The sequence below is a fragment of the Plasmodium falciparum genome, assembly GCF_000002765.6.
Source record: "Plasmodium falciparum 3D7 genome assembly, chromosome: 5".
Lineage (NCBI taxonomy): Eukaryota > Apicomplexa > Aconoidasida > Haemosporida > Plasmodiidae > Plasmodium > Plasmodium falciparum.
In genome coordinates, this window is record NC_004326.2 from 379320 (window position 1) to 400772 (window position 21453).

Below are 21453 nucleotides of genomic sequence, written 5' to 3' on the forward strand. Positions count from 1 at the left end.
AATAAAAAAAAGGAGGTTTTAGTAATAGGAAATAATATATAAAATGTTGGTAAAAGTTATTTGGTATATAAAATTTTATAAAAGAAGGAAAGACAATAACTTGAGTACTTTGTTTTATTTTTAAACGTATATAAATATATTACCACTTTTGTATATTTCTAATATATCAAAGAGAATATATATTTTAAAAGTAAAGATAATAATTTATATAAAAATTCTTATAAAATAAATATAAAAGTTATATTTCTTTTCCTTTTCTCATATAATACATTATGTGTATATATAATTAAGTGTAATTTAGTCTATATATAGATATATACATATTATAAATATTAGTTATCCTTACTCTTATGTAATATATTTATATATATATATATATATATATATTCGTCTCATACTCTTTACAAATATTATGACATATATCTATCGAAGGTTTTTTGTTTTTTTTTTTTAAAACATACATCCTTTACAAAATCGGTTAACTTATGAGTTGCTAAAAAAAAATGGAGAGTAAATGAGATAATATAAAAAAATAAGTAAACAAATATATGTATAATATATATATGTATATATGTATGTATATATATGTGTGTGTGTATGTATGTATGTATATTTTATTTATTTTATTATGAAAAAAATTAAAAGAAAAAAAACCCAATATAATATATACATGGTTCTAATGTTAGATATAAAGGTGTTATATTTGGAGAAAGAAAAATGAGATTATGATATAAAATTATTTAAAAAAAAAAAAAAATAATAATATATATATTTTTATATGAATATTCTTAATAATTTAACAAATTGTTAAATCTTTAAAATTAAAAATTTTTATGTAATATAAATACAACACATCAGTATTATATTTCTTTTGTATAATTATATGATAGTGAAAACATCCCTTATATATATATATATATTTATATATATATTATATAATATACTCATTTATTTTTTACACATTTGGTGAGATATATATTTCAAGCATTTATCATATTACACCAACAATAAAAATAGGAATATACAAGATATAATAAAATAGTAATATTATATTATATTATATTTTATTGTTTATGCTATTTTGTTATTCCTTTTTATATATATTATATATATAATATATATATTTTTTTTTTTTTTTATTTAAATATTACACGGAGGCATATATTTTTTCATAAAAAGCATCAATAAATAAATATATATATATATATATATATATATTATATATATATATAATACAAAATGATAATTTAACATATAACCCTTTTAATGTTAAAGATACATTACACTGCTATTATTTAAAATTTTTTAATTTTCTCTTTAAAAATATATACATTTATATATAAATAATATCATATAATAAAAATTTCCATTTTTTCATTTTTTTTTTTTTTTTTTTTATTATTATTTTTATTGTTTTTACTTATATTTTTATTTAATAGGCGATAAAAAATAGTATAAGTGATGAGTGCTTTAATAAAGACAATAAGTAAAAAAAAAAATAAAAACAAAATAATATATAAATATAAAAAATATATAATATTTATATAATAGTAAAATATAATATAATATAATATAATATAATATAATATAATACAATACTGAGTATAAAATAATTCTAAAGAATACATGGAAGAAGTTAAAATATACTTAAAAAAAAAAAAAAAAAAAGGACAATAAAAATATATTACACATATATTATATTATATATATATATATATATTATATATGTATATATTTATGAGTGTACATAAATAATAATGACAGATGATATGAATGTTAATGAGAAAATAACTATAAATGAAGAGAAGAATGGGGAAAATAGGAATATGTTAAGTATTATAAATAATGATAAAATTGATGATAAGGAAAATAATATTCATAATGATGAATCTGGAAAAAATAATATTTTATGTTTAAAGGATGTAAAAGTAAATAGGAAAAGAATTATAATCGAAAAATTAGTATTAGAAAATTTTAAAAGTTATTCTGGTGTTAAAGTCATAGGACCCTTTTATAAAAAATTTAGTTGCATAGTAGGACCTAATGGAAGTGGTAAAAGTAATATAATAGATGCTATGCTTTTCGTATTTGGAAGAAGGGCAAAAAAAATTAGACAGAATAAATTATCTGACCTTATACATAACTCTAAATTTTCCGTTAAAAATAATTTTACTAAGGTGTCTATTCATTTTAAAACCATAACGGATGAGGAAGAGCCAATCGTCGAAGAAGAATTTTATTATGATGAGTATGACGACGAAGATGACTATGATGAGGAGGATTATGATGGTGATAATCATAATGAGGAAGAGGATTACGATGATGATGGTGATGATAATGATGGTGATGATAATGATGACGATGATGATGAAGATGACGGTGATGATGACCATAATAATAATAATTTTGATGTAAAAAAATCAGAAAAAGGAAATAATAAGGATGAAGAAGAAGAAACATATTTTTCCGGAAGAGAAGAAGATGAAAAATTACACAAGAGATGTAATAATATAGAAAAAACAAATAACATAGCAAATAATACATTAAATAAGAAAAAGAAGAAAAAGAGGAAAAGAAAGAAAAGAAAAAGGAAACGATTTCTCTTTAGGAATACAGAAAATCCACTTTATCAAAATTATTATCATGATGGTGATGATATAGAAGATTTTGTTATAAGCAGAGAAGCTACTATAGACAACCAATCAAAATATAGAATAAATGAAAAAGTTGTTACACAGAAAGATGTTTCAGATTTATTATATAAAAAAGGTATAGATTTAAATAATAATCGTTTCCTAATATTACAAGGAGAAGTTGAACAAATAGCTCAGATGAATCCAAAAGGTAATAAAAATGAAGATGGTTTATTAGAGTATTTAGAAGAGATAATAGGTACTAATAAATATATTGAAAGTATAAATGAACATTTAGAAAAATTAGAAAGGTGTGAAGAAATACATCATGAAAAAGTTCATCGTTTAAAACATGTTTATAATGAACTAAAAGAATTAGCAGGTCCTAAAAAAGAAGCTAAGTATTATATGACTTTACAAAAATATACATATAAATTACATATAATAATAAATAAAAAAGATCAATATGAATTATCCAAAATGATTAGTGATAAAGAAAAGGAATTAGAATTGTTTTTACATAAAAGAAATAATCATCATATGGAATATAAACAACTTTTAGAAACAAGAAAAGAAATGAATATATCTTTAAGTAATTTAGAAAAGGAAGAAGAAGAAGTTATGAAAAAAAAGAATTTAAAAAATAATGAATTCAAAAAATTAAATATTGAAGATGAGAATATAAAAAAAGAATTATTAATTATAGTACAGAAAATGCAAAATTTATATGTTAAAAGAGAAGAATTAAAAGAAAAAGATATCCCATCTTTTAAGAGAATTATTGAAGAAAAACAGAAAATTATTAATAAAATAAAAAAAGAAGAATTGCATTTATTAGAAATGGAATTAGAAAAATGTGAAGAAGAATTAGAAAATTATAATGAAGAAATTAAACAAGATATTGATAAAATGAATACTATATATTCTAATGAAGAAAAAAAATTAGCACCTTTACAAAATAGTTATGATAATATTATTAAAAATATATCTGAATATTCAAATCAATGTCATATTATAGAAATGAAAAAAAAGGAATATTTAACACACATAGAAAATCTGAAATATCTACAAACAAAAATTATTAATGAATTAAAAGAAAAAGATGTACATACAAAATATTTAACCAAAACAGAAGAAGAAAAAAGAAAAAATTTAAAAAATAAACAAAATGATCTTGACGAAATCCAATCCAAAATAGAAAAATTAAATACAAATTTAATAGAGGAAACTATAAAATATGAAAATATTAAAAAAGAAGTTGTTACAGATAGAAATATGAATAAATTACATCAATTTATATATAATTTAAAGAAATCAAAAATTAAAGGAATACATGGTATGCTTATTGATTTAGGATATATTGAAAAAAAATATGAAAAAGCTTTTACCATAGCTAGCAATAATTGTTCAGATTTTGTAGTAGTAGAAAATCCAAACGATGCTGTACTATTATTTGAAGAAGTTAGAAAAGCTAATATAGGAAGAGTCAATGTTTTATCATTATCTGTTTTGAATAAAAATTTAATGACTATTATGTTAAAAAATGAAGAAATCTATACACAATTATTACCAAATGTATATCGATTAATTGATTTAATAAAATTTAAAAATGATAAATATAAAATATGTTTCTATTATATCATCAAAGAAACATTATTAGCTAATTCTTTAGAGCAAGCTCATGTTATTGCTTATTCACATAAAAAAAGAGTAGTTACGATAAATGGAGAATTAATCGAAAATGATGGAAGAATATGTGGTGGAGGTATGGATAACAAAAATGTTAAAGGTAACAGTGGGAATTCAGAACGTGGTATAAATAGTAGTAGAACATCTACAAATAATAAAAATAATAACAACAACAATCATAATCATAATAGTAATAGTAGTAGTAGCATAAAAACAAGTGAATATGATGAATCACATTTATTAAATTCAGAAAAAATAATCAAAGAATTAAATAAAAATATTCAAGATAAAAAAAAACAAAAAGATATCTTAATAAATGATATTAAAGATATCAATACCTTCTTAGAAGATAATGAATGTAAAATTGTTATAGCCAAAAAAAAAATTGATAATTTAAAAAAACAACTTGAAGATATTGATGATCAATTACAAAATTCCAAAACACCGGAACTAACCAAAGAAGAAGAAAATGAATTAAATACATTAAAAAATTTAATAGAAGAAAAAAATAATGAAAAAAGTAAAGTCGAAATTGTATTAAAAGCACAAGAAAATAAAGTAAAAAAATATTACGAACAATTACAAGATGTTGGTGGAGAAAAAAAAAAAAAATTAAAAAATAAATTTATTAATGCTGAAAGACAATTAAATATTATGAAAGATCAATTACAAGAACATACAAATGAAGAAGCTAATGCTTTAGCTAGTTTAGAAAAAAGTGAAAAGGATATCAAAATGTTTTCAGAAAATATTTTAGAATATGAAGCAAATGAAAAAGAATTAGAAAATGAACTTAAAATTATTGAGAACAAGGGGTGTGCAGTATATGAAGAAGTAGAAACTTTAACAAATTTATTAAATGATATACAATCAAATATTGAAGAAAAACAAAAAAAAAAACAACAAGTAGATGAAAATATATCCAAGAAAGATTTAGAAAATGTGGACCTTGTATATAAAATTGAACATCTTCAAAAGGAATTAAATCAATATAAAAATAAAAATGAAAATTATCAAAATAAAATTGATGAATATATGGATCTAATTAAACAGTCAGATAAAGTTATTCATGAAAATATGCTTTCAGAAATGAGATGTAGGAGACTTTTGGGAAAGAAAAAAAAAATTAATAAAGACCAAGAAGACCAAAGTACAAGGGAAGATATAAAGATGGACGACGAACATGATGGTAAAGACAGGCAACTGGATGGTGGAGATGGTGAAGATGGTGAAAATGATGAAGTTGATGAAGATGAAGAAGATGATGAAGATGAAGATGATGATTTAGGAGAAGAGGAGGAAGAAGAAGAAGAAGAAGTAGAAGAAGAAGTGGAAGAAGATATGCAAGAAGATATGCAAGAAGATATGCAAGATGTTCAAGATGTTCAAGATGTTCAAGAAGATGTGCAGGAGGAAGCGATGAGGGAAAAAAATATATATGGTCATGAACCATACGAAGATATTAAAGGTAATGATCCAAATGATCAATATGATAAATTGGAAAATCAAATAGTTTTGCCTAATGGTCGTGATAATCATGTTAATGTTACAAGAAATAATCACATAGGTCAAGATAAAAGTACATTATATCATCTTCATATGGATAAAAATAAAAAAAGGAAATTAAACGAAAATGATACAACAACAAAATGTCCTGAGAAAAAGAAAGTAAAAAAAAAAAAAAAATTATTCGATGATCTAAAAGATCTTGAAGAACTTTTTGGTGATAGCGATGAATTAAAAGAATTAGAACATGAATATGATCATATTAATATAAACGATACAGATTTAGATTTATTAAATAAAAAAGATATAGAAACAAAACTCGAAAATAAATTATCTATATTGGAAAAAAAAACTCCAAATTTAAAAATTTTTCAAGATTATAATTTAAAATTATATGATTATAAAGTAAGAAGAAAAGATGTTAAAAAATCAAAAAAAGAAAAAGATAAAATTAAAGCAGCCTATGATAGTTTATGTAATAAGAGAAAAGAAGAATTTGTAGTAGCATTCAATGTTATATCATCCAAATTAAAAGAAATGTATCAAATGATAGCTATAGGAGGAGATGCAGAATTAGAAATTATTGATTCTTCAGAAATATTTAATGAAGGTATTTTGTTCTCTGTTAGACCTCCAAAAAAAAGTTGGAAACATATACAAAATTTATCAGGAGGAGAAAAAACACTAAGTTCATTAGCATTAGTATTTGCTCTACATTATTTTAAACCAAATCCAATTTATTTTATGGATGAAATTGATGCAGCACTTGATTTTAAAAATGTATCTATCATATCACATTATATTCAAACAAAAACAAGGAATGCTCAATTTATTGTTATCTCCTTAAGAAATCAAATGTTTGAACTGTGTGATCGTATGATCGGAATCTATAAAACTAATGATATCACCAAATGTATAACACTTAACCCTCATCAATGTACAATGCTCAATATCCCAAATATTAAACTAAAAAGAAAAACGAAATTGGAAAAAAATATAAAATATGAAAACACTGATGAAAATGAGCAGCATTTAGCAATAACAAATGAAGTCTGAAATGTTCAGAAACTATTATAAAAATGGAATAATATATATATATATATATGTACATATTATATATGTACGCATATGAAATATATATCAAATGAGCTTATTTATATACTTTTTTCTTTTTTTTTTTTATAATAAATACGAGAAAGTGTATATTAAAATATTCCTTTCTATTTCATATTTTTAACTTTCTTTTTAATATTTTTAACATTCTTTTTTATGTTTTTAACATTCTTTTTTATGTTTTTAACATTCTTTTTTATGTTTTTAACATTCTTTTTTATATTTTTAACATTCTTTTTTATATTTTTAACATTCTTTTTTATATTTTTAACATTCTTTTTTATGTTTTTAACATTCTTTTTTATATTTTTAACATTCTTTTTTATGTTTTTAACTTTCTTTTTCTTTCTTTATAAAATCATTATGCTTTAAAACATATACCTCTCAAATATATATTTATATATATATATATATTTTTTAATTTGTCTTTTATATTAATAATTTACTTATAGTGTGTTTTGCTCATTCTTTTTTTTATTCGAAAAATATAACCTTTTACAATTACAATTTTATTAATTTATTTTTATTTTTATTTTTATTTTTCCATCAACAATCTAAAAATAAATAAAATATTTATATATGTGCGCGCCTGTTATTATTTCTGTAAATTTATCTATTCAAAATATTTTATTAATACCACTCAATTTTTAATCTTATATTTCATATTAAGATATATTTTTGAGAACAAAAACATAATGTCTCAAGATAATGTAAAATTAATGAATTACAATGATATCAAAAAAATAGGAAGGGGTTCGATTACATTTTATTAGATATAAAAAAAATAATAAAGAAATAATGTTCAATTCTTTAATATTACTTTTTATTTTTGTATTATTTTTATATTATTTTTATATTATTTTTTTTTTTTTTATTGTAGAGCATAATTTATATGAAACGGATGAACTCAATGAAGTACTATACTTGCATATGAAAGGGTTTCATAATATTGATGGTTTGGATACTTTTATAAATTTAAAGTGTTTATTTTTGAATAACAACTGCATAAAAAAAATAGACAATTTAAATAACCTAGTTAATTTAAAAGCCTTGTATAAAACAAAAAAATACAACATATTTATAAATGAAATAAAATATATTTTTACAGTTACACATTAATGTATATATATATATATATATATACATATATATTTTTTTTTTTATATCTTCATATAAAATTTATTTTTACCTGACTTGTTCAGGTATTTGCAAAATAACGACATAAGTACCATTGAAAATATTACATGTACTTCTTTGGTGATTTTAAATTTATCTAATAATAAAATAAAAACCCTTGACAATATTCAACATTTAAAATTGTTGCAAACATTAAACATATCGAATAATTTGATTGAAAGTGTAAAAGTAATTCCATATATATTATAATAATTCACCTTAGTGTGTATATGTGTTAGTGTATATATGTATGTATGTGTAGGTGTTTTTTTTTTTTTTTTTTTTTTTTTTTTTTTTTTTTTTTTTTTCTAGCTAAATTTAAATATATATATGTTAATTTATTTTTCAAGGACATAGAACAAATTAGCGTCCTGGAAAACCTTTCCCATTTAGATATATCTAATAATCTTATTCAATTTAATAATAATATAGAAAAACCAAATAATCATATACAAGACTTTACACATGATTATAACAATGATCAATTTCTAATTGAAAATAGCGCCACAGAAATTGGAAAGGATTTTTTACAAAATAATGAAATTTGTTACATGTTGAATTTTTATAATAATTTTAATGATGAAATAAATAAAGAAGAAATATGTCCTTCGGTGAAATATCATAAAAATATAAAAGATATGGATGAATTAACTAAACTTAAATTTTATTTTTTAAGAGAATTTATTATATTTATAAAAAAAATTAAAAAATTGAAAACCTTGTTCATAAAAAATAACCCCTTCATAAGCCAAATTAGGCACGTTTCAAAATATGTTATAGCAAGTATGGAAATTTTTATTGTGAAAAAAAGTTTAATAATTTATAAATAAATACTATTATATATATATATATATATATATTTTTTTTTTTTTTTGCAGATATACCCACATTAGTATTTCTGGATGATAAGAAAATTAAAAAGGAAGACATTTGTTTGGCACGAATTTTTTTGAAAAAAGGTATAAGGGAAGAAAATGAACTTAAAAAAATATTTGAAAAAAAAAAAATGGATAAATATAAAAATTTATCACAGAAATATCATTCCTTTTTAATGAACAAAAAATTATAAGGTAAAAAAATAAACATATGTATATAATATATATATATATATATATATATATATAACATAAAAAAAAAATACTCCATTTAATTGTCTTATATATATATATATATATATATATATTACACTTCAAATGTTAACTAAATGAATAATACTATTTTATTTTATTTTATTTTTATTTTTTGGATTATTTATATATTTATTTAACTAGCCCAGCTCCTATTCCCTTGTCCGTAAAGAATCCTTGCTCTTTCATTTTGTTGATTTGTTCAATGTACTCATTTTTTATTTTTATTTCTCTTTCATCTTCTATGTTTCCATCTAAGGAATTGATTTTCTCCTTATCATTATCATTTATATTTTCTTTATTTTTTAATTTTTTTTTCTTAGAATTGTTACCCTCGTCTTCTTTAAATTTTCGGGTTTTCTTTTTCTTCTGCATCGCTAGAACCTACAAAGGAAAAAGTCCACAATAAAAATAATTTTTCATATTCTAATGGCCATAATTATATATATATATATATATATATATATATACATGTATGTATAGAGAATTTATATGTTTATATACATATAAACATTTTTTTACATTATATAACCTGCTGTAAGAAAGATCCATCATTTTTAAACTTATTGTACATCTTAGGATCTACATAAGCCTTCTTATTATTTTCAATATCATTATTTTCATTCATTTTTGATGAAATATTATTTTCCTGACTTGGATTAATTTTTAAAAAATTTTTGTGTTTATTACTTTAGCTGCTTGAAATTATATATATGTTATCTTATAATATATATTATATATATATATATATATATATATATATATATATATATATATGTATGTATTATAAAATTAAGCTTTTACTATTTTTCTATATATGCAAATTATAAGTTAAGTATTACTATCTTATTAAAATATATTTATATATATATATATATATATATATATATTTTTTTTTTTTTTTTTTTTTCTATATCAATGTAAATATTATCTTCTATCTATGAACGTTTTCTGCCATTATACAATAAAATATTATGCATTCATATATTTTCTTATTTTTTCAAAATTCTTTTTCTATAATAACATTTCTTTTAATTATTTTTTATGATTAATTATTGTTTAAAGTTATGTTAATATATTTTAAAAAATAAGTTTATTATTGTAAAAAAATTAATTCGATAAATATAAAATAATTTTGTATATATAATAAAATATAATATTTATTTAACATATATTGTAATTAAAAATGTAAATAATTATTATATAAACATATAATATACATATATATATATATATATATATATATATTTTTTTTTTTTTTTTTTTTGGTATTATGCGTACATTTAAAAAGGTGATGTTAAAAAAAAAATAAATAAATAAATAAATAAATAAAATAAAATATAATAAATACTATAAATTTTGTTTATCTATGCATGTTACAATATCCGCTAAATTGGTACCTACTTTTATATGTTTACCAAAAAATAAGCTACTTGATGCCGTTGATAAGTAATCTACAAAAAAAAAAATAGAAATATTATATATATACACATATAAAAATATATATTTATACATATATATTTATACATATATATTTATTCATTTATATTTATTCATATATATATATTTATTTATTTATATTTATTTATTTATTTATTTATTTATTTATTATTTATTTTTTTCCCTTACCAATTGAATTGTGTATACATCCTTGTATTAAAAAGTTCGTAGCACATTCAAAACTCATTTTATGAAAAACGTTACGGAAATATCCCAACCCGTGTCTGTTAAAAGCTTTCAAATCACCTAAAGGGAAAAAAAAAAAAAAAAAAAAAATAAATACATACATACATATATATATATATATATATATATATATATATATATATATACATATATATATAAATATTTTAGTAATGTTATTGAAAGATATTGAACTAATTTTATATATGTTTTCATTTTGATTATACCTGTATGGGTCATGAAATCACTTATAAATGACAAATGCCTAAAATCGATTTGTATACCATAAGCATCGAAAACTTTTTTTAATTCCTTGGTAATACATAATCTTCCTGCTTCGATACCATATGTTTTAACAATAGCATAAATATCATTACAATATAATTTTGTTTTATCAATATATTTATCTTTAATATTATATAATTTATAAATATTTTTTCCTTCAATTTGTAATTCATATTCAGCTCCACTATGTGTAATATCTTTACCCTTTAAAATTTTTGGATTATTTAGATCTTTAACTTTGAATAAAACTTCTTTATTAATTTCTGATTTGATATGATTTAAAAAATCGATAGGATATGGGAAAAAGTTGATATCCCATCCAATATTTAATTTTAAGATCCATGTTACAGGTGAGAAATGTATATTTTTAATAAAACAAAGTAGGCTACTTTTGATTTTATCAATAATATTTTTAACATATCTTTGTTCACTTTTTTTCATTTTTTGTCCTTCTTCATTTTCTTCAATATTTTCTTGATCATCATCTGAAGATATTAAATTAATATTATTTTTATAATCATAAGATAATCTGGTAAATGATTTTGTAATAAATTCTTCTTTATTATCCATTTCTTCATTATATTTATTTTTTTCTATAAAATGAATATTATTTATATGTTCATCATCTTCAATATTTTTTTTATTTAATGGTGTTGATAATGATGATGATGATAATGAAGATGAAACGGTAGTTGAAGACATATTTTTATTATCATTCATATTATTTAATTTTTTATTTTTCAAATTAGGAAAAATACCTGATTCTTCTTCATCTACTAATATATGATGTGTAGCACTTGTTTCGGATGAAAAATAATTTACAGTACTACCTTTAGTATTGGAACATTCTGATAATTTGGATTCATTACTAGAATTTCTATTAGTATAGTAATTATCTTTATTATTTATATTTATAATTTCTTTTTTATTTGAACTCACCATCTCTGATTCACTATCACTATCTATATCACTATCATTTTTATTATCACTATCATTTTTATTATCACTATCACTTTTGTGATCACTATCACTTTTGTGATCACTATCACTTTTGTGATCACTATCACTTTTGTGATCACTATCACTTTTATTATCACTATCACTTTTATTATCACTATCACTTTTATGATCACTATCAATTTTACTGTTCGTGTCACTTTCTCCCTCCTCGTCATATTCTTTTTCATCCTCTTCTTTTTCCTTCTCTGATTTTAATTCATCATCTTCTTCCTCTTCGTCCGTGTCACTATCAGCATTTTTCGAAGCTTGATCACTGTTGGAATTTTTTTCAGAATTATCCTTGAGTTCAATGTCAGACATATCATCTTGATCACGATCGCCATCCTTTCCTTTTCCATCGTCATAAGGAGACATATTTTCCTTATTTGAAATATCATTATATGATTTCATTGGAGAGTCATCTTCCATATGGCTAGCTATAGTATGAGAAGCATTTTGATATTCACCTGATATATTATTATTTGTTCCTCTTTTAGAATCATAACGTTCATTTTCTTTTTCCATGAATTTTAACTTTGCATTAATTTGATGTTCATCATCTTTATATTCATATTTATCCATATTAAAATTAAATTCTTCTGACATTTTTTTACTTATGAAATCATATAATTCATCATAATATTCATGATTTAATGAATTCATATTTATCAAATTATGAAATACAAAAGTTTCATGAACTTTATTTAACACCGAATTTAATAATGCATTTACTACTTTGTAAAGTATAAATGATATGGTTAAATGCTTATTAATATTACAAAAATGATATAAATTTTCAAATTGAATTATAATTTCATAATTCCATTCTTTTTTCATATCAAAATTAATATTACAATTTTTTAAAACATTATTTATTTTGGCTAGCTGGGTATCTCCACTTAGTTCTTCATCATTCATATTTATAATATCTGATAAATTAATAGTATGTTTTTGTTCGTTCTGATTTTCTTTTAATATTATTTTCCTATCGACACCAATACCATATATAACATCTGTTAAAAATATACTTTTATAACTACTTAAAATTTTATCTGCAATACTTGTAATATAATTTTTCATTTTATTTGCATCATTTTTTAAATTATCTACTTGTAATTTTATAGGTACATATATCATAGGTTTAGATGTCAATTTTGATGTTAAAAATATTTCTTTTAATCTTGGAATACCCATAGTAACGTTTTCTGTACCAGCTAAATGAAACGTATTCAATGTCATCTGTGTAGCGGGTTCACCAAATGATTGAGCTACTAATATACCTATAGATTCCCCAGGATTACATAAAGAATTATAATATTTTGATTTTAAAAGAGATGATGATAAAGTATCAAAATTCATGGGTACATTTTCATATTCAGGGAAATTTAAATCATTCCATAAAAGAGTATTATTTAATTTATTATTGAATTTGTCTGAAACACTACCAATATATGTATATGGATTATATTTACTAATTAATGGTTCTTCATTATCTTTTGTATCATTATCTTTTTCATGTTTTAAAAATAATTCTTGATTATTTAATATTTTACTATGCATATTATTATTTAAATATTTACTAAATGAAAGATGATAATTGTGTAATAAATCTTTTGATAAATCTAAATAAGCTGTTTTAGATGGATCAATACCATCTTCACCATATAAAAATTGAATAATTGAATTATCTTCATTTCTAACCGTACCGTCATAATGTAATATAACCGATTCCATACATTTAATTAAACATCTTTGTATATAACCAGATTTTGCTGTTTTCACTGCAGTATCTATTAAACCTTCTCTTCCCGACATACAATGAAAAAAATATTCCTGTGGTCTTAAACCTTCTAAAAAGCAATCTGTAATTAAACCACATGATCTAGCTCCATAATCATATCTATGAAAACTTGGTAAGGTTTTTCCAGATCTCATTCTAGGTACTCTTTTACCTTCTAAATATTGCTGATCTAACATACCACAAATCATAGAATAATTGACTTTACTACCTTTAGCACCAGTAAAAATCATATTACTAAAACCATTATTTAAAAATTTATTCATTAAATTATTCATATTTATTAAATTATTTGTTCCTGATGATACTCTACATAAATATGGTTGAAATAATGAATCAATTAAATTATCAAAATCGGATCTTTTTAAATAAAAATAATTATGTATTAAATATTCCATTTTATAAAATACATCATCCATATTGTAATATTTAAAATTTAAATCTTCTTCATCTTTTTTTTTGGAACATAAATAATCTTCATAATATTGATATTTCCCATTATATGATAAATTAGTTATTTCATCATTTAACGTAAACGAAGGTAAACTTGACATTAAACAATTTCTTATAATCTTTTCATCATATACATCATCACTTGTATGATTTACACTCATCATTTCGTTTTTGACGAAACTTCTTCTAAATAAATTATCATTATTATTATTATTATTATCATTATAATCATTCATAAAATCCTTTTCATCAATATTATAATCATTTTGCTCGTCAATATCATATCCTCTTCCTTCTTCATAATTACATTTTTTATGTAATTCGGCATAAAAATGAAGAAATTTTTTCAACTTATATTTTTTTATTTCTTGAATGGTTTTTTCTTGTGAACATTTTCTTTTCGTTTTTATTTTTTCGTCATCTATAAATTCGTTCGTTTCTTGGTCACCTTTAATTTTTATATCTTGATTACAATCATCTTCCACTTTATTATTATTATTATTATTTATAGATGATATGGGCGATTCGTCCTCTTCCTTAAAATATATATTATTTATAACATTTTTAATAATTTCCTCATTACTTACATCAAAATGAAAGCTATTTATATAATTAACTAAGGAAGGGAAATATTTCATAATATTTTTATTTTGAAATAATTCAAATATAATATAAATTTTCAATCTCTTGTTACATCTAGCTGCTTTTAAAAAGGTAAGTACTTTTTCAATAACTTTTGTAATTTTTTTAATAGTAAAACTCGTAGAATTAAAAAAGGTAGGTTCTTTTAAAGCTTTATATAATTTGTTTGTTACAGAATTTAAGAAATGATTATTTCTTTCATCTATTTGACAATTATTATATAATATATGTTTATTTGCTTCTTCATTTTTTCCATTTAAATATTTTTCATATAAATTAAAAAGATCTTTATTAAGAACATATTGAACACATGAATATAAAGAAGAATTACAATTTTGTTCATCATCAACATGTGAATTATTATGTTTATAATTAATACAAGTGTTAGCAATTTTGTTTTCCTTTTCGTTTTCCTTTTCGTTTTTTTCTTTATTTAATAAAGAAGCATCATCATCACAAAATTGTACTTCATTTAATATGTGGTATATCACATTTTGTAATTCTTTATTTAACAAGGCAAGTAAATAAGAATTTTCGGATATGGATAAAATATGTTCATCCTTCATCACATGGCTATCCTTTTTTATATTTCTTTTTTCCATTTTGTTTAAATAATTTTCTTTCTCATTAAAATTATTATTTATAAGTTCATTTTGTTTTTCATACAAATCATACATTTTATTAAGTATTAATTTTTTCCTTTGGTTCCCTGTATTCATTTTTTTTTTTGTATAAGAATTCATTTCAGTAATATCAGCATTTACAGAATTTGCTATAGAATAGGCAAATAAATTTTGTAAATAAAAACCTGTAAAAGATATTCTTTTTTTAATAAGACTTTTTTCTTTCTTAGCATTTTTATTCAATATAAAATCATATAAACTTAAACTAGTTCCACGTAGTTGTAAAAAATTAATAAATAATCTTCCGAAACAATCTAACATAACAGCACTAGTTTTTGGACCAAATAATTCATGACATAAATGAACTAAACTATTTGAACTTGCACCAAAATGTAATTTATCTAATACTCCTTGTAATAATTCTGAATTTTTTATAATAACTTCATTTTCCTTTAATGGATCAAATGACCATAAATCTGGTGATGTTTTTGCTTTAGCTACATAATTAATTCCTTTATATGTATTCATAAATTCATTATCATTATATTTATTATATGTTTCTATAGCAACCTTATCAATAACTGTTTTTAATATACTTGTTATTAACTGTTTTCCTGTCCACAATTTTTTGGGATATAAAATTGCGGGTTCTTCGGTAATAATAGTAAAACTCGTTCTGTTTAATATAATAGCATATGGATCTAGATAATTATAATTTGTTATTTTTAAAACATTACCATTAAATTGTTCACCATGGTTTATTTCTTTTAAAATATCTATATCTTGTGGTTTCAATAGATTATTTGTTGGTTCATATATAGAATTATTTCTTGCTTCGTCATTTGATACAGGATGTGAAATTTTTGCATTATCGTCTAAGGATTGTTGGTTTTTTAGGATGCTCATCTTTTTAAGATAATCCTCTTTACTGTCGTTATTATTTAAATCGTTTTGTATAATATTATATTGTGAATTCCTTGTGTTTTTCATAATACTATTAGTCCTATTGGTGTTCTTCTTATTATTATTATTATTATTGTTCTTCTTCTTAATAAAAAAAGAATTTTTCTGAGATATCAAAGAGTTCAATGAACATTGCAATAAATTGCAATATTCATCATAATTTAAGAAAGTTTCTAATGATGTTAAATGTAAACCACCAAGAATAAAATCTTGAGCTAAACCTCTAAGTGGTGAACCATCTTTAAAACTTGTAAATAGAAAATCACAATTCATTAAATGTGTTGCTTCAGCTCTAGCTAATGGTGTTTGTAACAAATGTAAATTCATTTCATCTCCATCAAAATCTGCATTATATGAACTACAATTAACATAATTTAATCTAAAAACTTTTTCTTTTTCAAATATTTTCAAATAATGGGCCATAATAGAAAATTTATGTAATGTAGGTTGTCTATTCATTATTACTACATCTCCATCACGTGCATGTCTATGAAGTATATAAGAATTTTCGGTTTGGAAATTCAATTTTTCTATTTTTTCAATAACTTTTAATCTATCTTCATATTTATGTGATAGTTTAAATACTCTACCATTTGAATCTCTATAGCTAAGTGCACCTGGATATATATTTGGTCCATTTTCTATTAACTTTTTTATATAAGTAAAATTATTTTGTGTTATATATTCATCTATAGTTAACACCTTTGCAAATTCTATAGGCATTCCTATTTGATTTGTTTCAATAAATGTATCTGGAGATATAACTGTTCTTGCACAATTATTTACTCTTTTCCCCATAATATTTTTTCTTAGAATTCCTTCTTTTTTATCTAATATTTGCCTTATACTAATATTTTTTAAATGTTTATTATTAACTTTTTCTGTTAAAGTGGAATCATAAAATGTATTAACACCTAATTGTAAAGTACTAAATAATATATTTATATATGCACTTTTATTATTATATACTAAAGTATAATATTTTAAAAAATCCATCTTTGTTATATCTGTATCATCATCCATTATATTATTATTAAATTTATATTTCATTTTTAAAGAAAAAACAGAAAACATATCTTTATATAATTTTAAATCCTTCTTATTATGTTCTAATAAATAATCAAAATCAACCTTTTTCTTTGCATTTATACATAACTTAATAAAATTATTAAATCGACATAATGTATTTGTTATTTTTGTTCGAACATGTATACCTTTAGATTGACTTCGGAATCTATTTCCACTAACACCCATATCATATAAAAAAAATTTCTTATAACCATCTCTTTTGGTAAAAGGATATAATAAATTTATAATATCTTTATTATTATTTTCAAAAATTTTTTTTAATATATCTATAACTTGAAAACTGAATAAACGTATGGTACATTTCTCTTTAGGAGCTTGTGTTCTATTATAATGATTGACCATATCTGCAAAGGTAGAATTTTTATTTTTATCATTTCTTATATTATCTGTTGATATTTCGTTAAAAGAATTTTCATATCCACCACTTAGTTTATTATAATTCTCATTATTATCATTATTATTATTATTATTATTATGTGGATAACTACTCTCCCTATCCATTTGTTTATCATCATCTTCATTATTATCCTCTTCTATTTTTATCGACTCATCATTAACATTATTGTTGTATTCAATTTTTTTACTTTCTCTTTTTATCATTAGTTTATTATTTTCATTCCTCGATTGAATACTATTCAATTGACTTTCATCATCATTCATATGCTGCATGTTGTCTACATCATCATTATAATTTATATCATCAATATTATTCATATTTTCCAAGTCATCTACATCTTCTTGATCATCTTTTTCATTTTTTTTTTGTTTTTTCTTTGGCATATACTTTTTAAAAAAAGGGTTGTTTGTGTGTACTCCTATGAAATTTATGGTATCTCTTCTTTGTGATACCTTTGCACTTATATTCCTTTGAAATTTACAAAAACAGCATTTGCTACTTTTTTTCATATGAAGTTTTATAGTTTTACTTAAAATTAAATATTCTTCATAATTATAATTTGATTGAAATGCTAATTTATTTGCATCAAATTTATATTTCTTAATTCTTTCTTTTAATTTGTTATAATCAGGTTTGTTTTCTTTGTTATTATCATCACTTCTTCCTGCGTCCGTTTCTTCCTCATAAATTTCTTCATTAGGAGCTAAGTCGACAAGATCGCTATTAAAATAATTATTATTATTGTCAACATTTATATCTACATTATTGTTATTATTATCAACATCTATATCTACATCATTGTTATAATTATTATTATTATTATTGTTATTGTTATTATTATTTTTATTATTATTATTTTTATTTTTTTCATCCGGCTCATCTTTTATCTTTTCCAGAGAATCCAAAAGATCAACTGATTCATCAAAATTTCCATCCTTATCCTCATGAACATTTTCATAATCATCATATATTGCTTCAACAATGTCGTCTAAAGAAATATTTGAATCTTTACATATTTTTTTATATAATTTTTCCACTTGATCAATTATATATTCATAATCACAATTTTTTTTATATTTTATTTTATTCGTGCTTTCAATTTGATTCAAAGATTTCAATTGAAAAATATGTTTTAATAAAAAAATGACATCCTCAGAACAACAAAAATTATAACAATGATAACAAATCAAATTTAATAATTCTTGTAATTCTTTATAAAATAATGGATTAAATAACGGAAGAACAAATTCAATATGACCAATATGACCTGTACAATTCTCGTGCCTTTCAAAACATACTGAACATATTTGATTATGATCAATAGTACCATATTTCGGGTCATAATACATTTTTGTAACAACTCCACTTTTATGAGTTTTTTCATATTCATATTTCTCATTTTCGTATTTACCCATAGATATTCTTCTCAACTCCCCACTGTTTAATACATCAAGTTCCGCACTTTTTATCTCAGCACATATTGACTTATTTATATCGTACATCTTTTATATATAATAATTATATATAACATTCAAACGTATGAATAAATAAATAAATAAATAAATAAATAAATATATATATATATATATATATATATATATAAATATATGTAAACATTTTTTCTTCTTCTATATCATTTTAGAGCTTCTATAATTATTCAATAACAAATCAACAATGTATAATATATATTTATATATATATATATATATATATATATATATATATATATATATATATTTATTTATTTATTTATTTATATTTTATTTAATTTCCTGATATATTAATATTGCTTCTTATACATATGTATTTAAAAAAGAATGAGACCACATTAATTATATGAAGATATAAATTTAAATACAAATATATAAGTTCAATCTTTAATTTTTATACATATATATATAAAAACCTATTTTGTACAAAAAAAGAAAAAACATATATATATTATAACAACGTTGCAATAAAATATATGATATAAAATATAAATATGAAAAAATATACAATATTATTTTATATATATATATTATTCATATATTATATATAATATCAAAACTTTAATTAAAAAAAAATAAAAAATAAATAAAATAATTCACAACATTTTTAAACATCACAGATTAGTAACATGGTATTAATTGGTCATAATAATAATAATAAAATAATAATATATATATTATATATATTATATATATTTTTATGGTTTTAAAAGAAAAAGTAACCAAAGTTTCTACATTTTTAAAATAAAAAATAAATATAATTATATATATATATATATATATATATATATTATAATATTAATAATTATATTTTTATATATGCATATATATAAAATAACATATATATCTATAAGTTCATATAATATAGTATTATATTATTATTCTATGTAAATAAATATATAAAATATAAATTATTATAAACTATTATTTATACATTATTATTTTTTAATTTACATATTTAAAAAATAAAAAAAATAGAGTTATAGATAATATAAGATAATCATATTATATATATATATATTTTATTAACTATAAGTTTAGAAAGTTCAAGGGTATATTATATAAAATATAAATATATATAACAATATTATTTCATATATAAAATTATTAATATTATATATGTAAATATTATAAACATTACTTTTCTTTTCTTTTCTTTTCTTTTCTTTTCTTTTGTTTTATTTTTTTTTATTTTGTTTTATTTTCTTTTATTTTGTTTTATTTTTTTTTATTTTGTTTTATTTTCTTTTATTTTGTTTTATTTTATTTTTCTTGTTATATAGAAAAATAAAAATATCCACAATATGTTATTTTCAGATAAATGATTATTAATTTTTATTGTTACAGGGTTTTCTTTTATTATTTTATTTTCCCCTCTTATTATTTTAATAGAAAACAAAATATATTTATTCAATATAATATTTTATTTATCTAAACTTTAGAACCAAAGATCCATGTCATAAAATTATACTATATATATAATATATATATTAATTCATTTCTTTTATGTTGTTTCAAATTGAGGGGAAAAAAGAAAAAAAAAAAAAAAAAAATGAACAATTCTTAAATTAACTTTTAATAAAAACTGGTTATATATATATATAATATAATATAATATAATATATTATATATTTTTTCTTTCTCTGTTATTTTATTTTTTTTTTTTTTTTTTCAGTTTTGCAAATGGTAACATTAGTAATATATATCTTTAATATAAATAACTTGTTGTATATTATATGAAAGTGGACATATATATTAACAAATAATATTTTATAAATATATTCTTA

General features: G+C 20.3%; 4 protein-coding genes across 4 annotated transcripts; 2 read left to right on the forward strand and 2 right to left on the reverse strand.

Moving 5' to 3' along the window:
• Window positions 1-1757: 1757 nt before the first annotated feature.
• Window positions 1758-6884, forward strand: PF3D7_0509100 (structural maintenance of chromosomes protein 4, putative; the record flags this gene model as incomplete). The annotated part of the gene is made up of 1 exon (XM_001351613.1): window positions 1758-6884. The coding sequence occupies one exon, from the start codon at window positions 1758-1760 to the stop codon at window positions 6882-6884; it is 5127 nt and encodes a 1708-aa protein (XP_001351649.1).
• Window positions 6885-7636: 752 nt separating this feature from the next.
• Window positions 7637-9186, forward strand: PF3D7_0509200 (leucine-rich repeat protein; the record flags this gene model as incomplete). Its single annotated transcript, XM_001351614.1, has 5 exons — window positions 7637-7694; window positions 7822-7993; window positions 8144-8306; window positions 8468-8900; window positions 8996-9186. 5 exons carry the CDS (start codon window positions 7637-7639, stop codon window positions 9184-9186), a joined length of 1017 nt encoding a protein of 338 aa, XP_001351650.1.
• A 190-nt stretch (window positions 9187-9376) lies between these two features.
• On the reverse strand, window positions 9377-9872 carry PF3D7_0509300 (conserved Plasmodium protein, unknown function; the record flags this gene model as incomplete). Its single annotated transcript, XM_001351615.1, has 2 exons — window positions 9377-9628; window positions 9777-9872. 2 exons carry the CDS (start codon window positions 9870-9872, stop codon window positions 9377-9379), a joined length of 348 nt encoding a protein of 115 aa, XP_001351651.1.
• A 722-nt stretch (window positions 9873-10594) lies between these two features.
• PF3D7_0509400 (RNA polymerase I) lies at window positions 10595-19678 on the reverse strand (the record flags this gene model as incomplete). The annotated part of the gene is made up of 3 exons (XM_001351616.1): window positions 10595-10698; window positions 10874-10990; window positions 11155-19678. The coding sequence occupies 3 exons, from the start codon at window positions 19676-19678 to the stop codon at window positions 10595-10597; spliced, it is 8745 nt and encodes a 2914-aa protein (XP_001351652.1).
• Window positions 19679-21453: the final 1775 nt, after the last annotated feature.